Source organism: Octopus bimaculoides, chromosome 1 (assembly GCF_001194135.2).
Source record: "Octopus bimaculoides isolate UCB-OBI-ISO-001 chromosome 1, ASM119413v2, whole genome shotgun sequence".
NCBI lineage: Eukaryota > Metazoa > Mollusca > Cephalopoda > Octopoda > Octopodidae > Octopus > Octopus bimaculoides.
In genome coordinates this window covers 126999284-127004844 of record NC_068981.1, presented here as the reverse complement: position 1 = coordinate 127004844, position 5561 = coordinate 126999284, and the positions used below count along the sequence as shown (strand labels likewise).

Genomic DNA, 5561 nt, shown 5'->3' with positions numbered 1-5561 from the left:
GGGTTTAGTTGATTACATTGATCTCAGTTTGTGACTTTGATTTGTACCTTATTTTATGGAACTGAAAAGGATGAAAGGCAAAGTAGACCTTGGCAGGATCTGAACTTTGAGCATAAAAGCGAGAACAAATAATGCCAAGCATTTTTTCTGAGATTCTTACAAATAATCTTTTATCTTTTACTTGTTTCAGTCATTTGACTGCAGCTATGCTGGGGAACTACCTTGAAGGGTTTTAGTCAAACAAATCAACTCCAGGGCTCATTTTTTAAAAGCTTATTACTTATTCTATCGGTCTCTTTTTGCCTAACCACTAAGTTACAAGAACTTAGACATATCAACACTGGTTGTCAAGTGGTGGTGGGGGACAAACACAGACACACACACATAGATATATACATATATGTATGATGGGCTTCTTTCAGTTTCTATCTACCAAATCCACTCACAAGGCTTTGGTCAGTCCAACAGTGAAAATGACAAAATTGCTTGGTAAAGATGTGTGTTGTTTACAGTTTAATAGCTTCATCTTACGTAGACTCTTTTACTCACTCTCTGTAAGTATTCTCATGCCACTAAGGTTTCCCTCTATCAAGAAGGATAAGCAAAACTAAGTAAAAGGCAAATTGAAAAAAGAGAAAACAAAACAACAAGGAATCCTCAGAACCATTGTTGTTGTTGCTGTAGTGATTACATACTCTTTCCATTAAGTTTCCAATGTAACCCAAATAAAGCCGGATAATCTCAATAATACCAAACATGATGTAAGCAGCAACCAGGAGGATCTGGTAGACAATACTGAGTTTGGAAAACTGGAAATAGGAAAACAAATGATTAAGAACAATCTGTGCTTGGGCAGCAAATCAACCCCCATAATGCATAAATTATCAATATGCAGAAAAAATTATTACCAAGTCTAAAAAACATGACAGAAAATGTTGCAGCAATTGCTAGGTGTTATAATTGTTTGTATGCACTGATGTCGTCTGAATGTAAAGAAATCTTTAGAGCTCATCTTAATTTTCAATTTTGCCATTGTCTTCCCATAAAAGTTTAGTCTTTTTTTGACGTGTCAAGAAAGAATTAACAAGAAATTTAAAAGAATGATATGTTATACCAAATACCTTCTGAAATTGAGAAATAATATAGACAAGTTGATTCATTTAACTTCATTATTTCTATTGTAAAAATAGTCTTGTACAGTATTGAATGAAATTTAATATTTCTACTTCTATTTTGTGAGCTCATAGCTAAACTAAAATACCAAGTCCTGCCCAGTCTACTTCCATCTTCTCTCTTCATCCCTATGATGTTTTGTCCTGCAAATCCTATATTAAACATTTCACTTAATCTTCCCTCCCTAGAACTATGGTGTCCTCTAGAACTCCATCCCTACCTACATTTTCCTTACAAGCATGAACTTATAGAAGTTCAAATATCAACCTCACAAGTCTGGAAGGCTGTTTCACTTTCTTGGACTAATTAATAAAAAAAAAAAAACTAGTCCAACAGAACCTCAAAATATTTTCATATAATTTGCCATATTTCACAGTAGTTGTGGTTGTCATTCTATATATTTAAAATCCCCTGATCTGAATCCCTAGACCTATTCCTCTTCTTTTTAACATATGACTTAGCCAGGAGAAGGAATAAGAGCATTGCCCATGGCTTATTTTATAGGACCTACAAGAGTGCTGAGAGAAAGTTATCCTCAGACTGAAGACCTACTCTAAAAATTTGCAAAAGAGTGGACTCTGATGAAGGGCACCCAAGAGACAGGTAGTTGTGTTTAAATTAGGCACACTAACATTCAAAGCCACAATTTCCCAATTTCCTCCTTACTCTCTAAACTAATAAATGCTAATGCTACTTTATATTTTATTATAATAGAAATCGCTATCAAGGCGATTGGTAGCAGAATCATCAGAACATTGGACAAAATGTTTTCTGGATACATTTGGCTGTTTAGGGAGTCAAAGCATCATTCAGATACTGGGGTTGATATAATTGATCATTATCATCTCCTAAATTTCTGATTTTATGTCTATATAAGAAATTATTATCATTGTTATTAACAATAATAATAATAATAATAATAAGGTGGTGAGCTGAAGACTCGTTAGTATGCTGGGTGAAATGCTTAGCAGCTTTTCGTCTGTCTGCACATTCTGAGTTCAAATTCCGCTGAGGTAGACTTTACCTGTCATTCTTTCAGGGTCGATAAATTAAGTACTAGTTGAGTACTGGGGTTGATGTAATCAACTTACCCCCTCCACCAAAATTTCAGGCCTTGTGCCTATAGTAGAAAGGATTATTATTATCATTATATTATTTTAAAAGAATTGATGTAACTCTTCACAAAGGTAAATAGACAATACAGAGAGCATGACACTCTTCGTATTGTTTATTATTACTGCTATCACTCTTTGCTTTGCCTAACCATACCACAGTAAGCATGTCCCACGCCTCTTTTTCTTATTCCATCCTGGACCTACATAACCTCTCTTCACCATGGACGTGAAATCCTTGTACATCAGTGGTTTTCAACCATTTTTATCTATGGACTCCTTTGATTACTATTTTATTCTGGTGGACCTTCATAGCCATTTGATATTTAAATTCACTTCCATCGGCATTCTAGATATTCCTGTTATTACTGTTTTTTGTCATAAATACATCCAAAGTAACATTTTTTTCATGGACCCTTCAAATATTACTGTGGATTCCCAATTTACTATTTTGCTTGCATGGACTCCATAAGTTACTTGTGTAGGTTGAACTATTTATACACTCACACACACATGTATATCATCATTATCATTTAACATCTGTTTCCCATGCTGGCATGGGTTTGATGGTTTGACAGGATCCAGCAAGCTGCACGGTTGTGCCAAATTCTAGTGTCAGTTTTGGTATGGTTTCTGTGGCTGGATTGCATTCCTAATGCCAATTACATTACAGTGTGTACTGAGTGCTTTTTTTCCATGCCACCACCACTAGTGAGGTTGCTAAGTAACTTGTAAGATAAAAAGAAAAGGAAACACTTTTCCTACTGAGTGGGTGGTGTGAGTATTTGAGAGGGTGGGGTGGCTTTATATCAGGTGTTGATAGAAAGGACATGCACAGATGTCTTGCTATAAAGGAGATACATGGCTACTCTACATTTTATAGGGGTGGGTAGGAATAATAGAGAGGGAGGTAAAAGAAAGTTGTGATGCAGAGCCAGAGAAAACTCTCAAGATACAAGAAGGTGAGCATACGAGAGGTTAAGGACAGTGGGACATGGGAGGGGCAGAGAGAGAGTGGATACTTTCATAAGAGTGTGAAAGGAGAGTAACAGATGGTTAGAGAGGGGGTGGGGGATAGAGGTGAATGTAGTGAGTGAAGAACAAAGGTGGATGTAATGTTGATGGGGAAATATCAGTATGGAGAGATGTAATGTGGGAGAGATGGAAGTGGCTCAATAAAGATAGATCTGAAGGTAGAGAGGAGCTGAAGTGAAGAAGTGGTGTAGAGGGAGATATAGGGTACAGAAGGGTGGTTAGAGAGAGTGGAGTGTGATGACAGATATGGGAGGGTACTGAGAAAGATAGTGTGTGATATGTTACAATGAGTATGGCAGAGAAGATAACTGAAGGCACAGGTAGGAGGTGACTGCAAAAAAATAGTGAGTGATGAAGCAAGGATAATGGGAATAAGGGATGGAAGTGGCTCCAGCAAGGAGGCTGTAACTGGGGTTGCAAAAAAAGGAGGAGGAATAACATGTGCCAATACCCACCTCAAGTGATTACAGCCACCAAATAGTGCCATGGATAGAGGAGTGATGGAGAGCTGGATGTTAGGGAATGAGATGTGGGACAGAATGGATTACAACCAATCAGAATGCTTTTAGGATATCAGTTTGCTGTTGTGGGTAGGTCTTCTCAAAAACAGCACAACACCCATCATCTTGGTCCTATATCACCTATTCTGTAAGGCTCAGCGTCTTTAGATCAGCCTGCACTACATCATCCCATGTCTTCCTAGGCCTCCCTCTTCCACAAGTTCCATTTACTTTAAGCAACCAGTACTTCTTTTATGCAGCTGTCCTCATCCAAATGCATCACATGACCAAACCAGTGCAGTCTTCTTTCTTTTATACTGCATCTAGTTCCACTTATACCTAACTTTTCTCTCAATACACTAGCACTCTGTTGCACATGTACACTAACTTTACATTAACATTACATCCAGCAGAACATACAAGCTTCATTCCTTCTAGTCTTCCCATGTCCTCTGCATTTAGGGTCCATGTCTTACTACCATGTAGCATTGCAGTTTGTACACAGGCATCATACAGTCTAATTTACCTTTCATTCAGAGAAAGAGAGACCTTTTGTTAGCAACAAAGTAGACAACAGACAACAGCTTTTTTTCCATATATATATATATATATATATATATACGCACACACACACATACATGCTAGCTATTGTAAATCTATAATCAACTATAACTAAGCTATTTTTCACAAAATGTATGATAATTTATGTCTCATTATACATATATCTGTCTGTCTAGATGGATGGATAGATAGATAGATAGATAAACTTATATATTTATTTCAAAGGGAGGAGGGATTGACCCCATTACTTCATGGTACTTTGTTTTATCAACCCTAAAATGATGAAAGCCAACATTGACTTCATTGGAGTTTGAAATCAGAACAAAAAAAGAATCAGAAGAAATATTGCAACGCATTTCCCCCCAATATTCCAATGCAATGATTCAGCCAATCTGTTGTTTTCATGCATATGTATGTATATATATTCATCAATACATAATAATATATAATGTATATATGTTTATTAATATGCATTCTAAACTCCTCGTTAATGTTTAATTGTAGAAAAAAATTTCAGTAATTCCTGTTTACTTTCCTCAGGAACATCTGGCAAAAAATGTACAATGCTGAGAACAATACCTACCTTGAAAGTAAGAGCTGCAATAACAGAAACAAGCCAAAATGGGAAGAACCAGACATTGAAGTACAGTTCCATCTGGAAAGGTAAGCTGGTTACGTATTCATGACCTGAGAAAAAAAAAATGTATACATCTCTATGGTCGCACACACAGATACGTGCGTATGTATGTATGTGCATGTGTGTGTGTATGTATGTATGTATGCATGGATGGATGGATGCATGCATGTTACATTTACAGTCCTTGGACTGCGACCATGTTAGAGCACCATTTTGAAGGGTTTAGTCAAACAAATCAATCTCAGTACTTACTTTTTAAGCCTGGTACTTATTCTATCAGTTTCTTTTGCCAAACTACTAAGTTATGGGGACATAAACAAACCAACACTAGTTGTCAAGCAGGGATGGGGGACAAACACAAACAGAAAGCACCATGCCGATATACATATATATAATTGTTAAAGAGGACAACAAACGTTTAACGTTTGTCCTCTTTAACAATTATGTATCTGCTATATCAGAAGTCTGCAATGGCTCTATAACTACCGTCTTGGATACAACCTTGGAGCCCTAGTAATCCGTTACAGCACTTACCTAGCGTAC

The 5561-nt window shown here is 36.7% G+C and overlaps 1 protein-coding gene across 2 annotated transcripts in view; it reads right to left on the bottom strand.

Annotated features, from left to right (window-relative positions):
* LOC106882197 (transmembrane protein 17B) overlaps positions 1 to 5561 on the bottom strand; it is a 17243-nt gene that overhangs the window by 3795 nt on the left and 7887 nt on the right. The window contains exons 2-3 of one of the 2 annotated variants that reach the window (XM_014932789.2): positions 4965 to 5068; positions 696 to 809 (exon numbers count right to left, since the gene is read on the bottom strand). In XM_014932789.2, the coding sequence (XP_014788275.1) occupies positions 696 to 809; positions 4965 to 5068 (218 nt within the window). The remainder of the gene's footprint in view (positions 1 to 695; positions 810 to 4964; positions 5069 to 5561) is intronic. The other variant, XM_014932790.2, reaches the window with a different exon arrangement.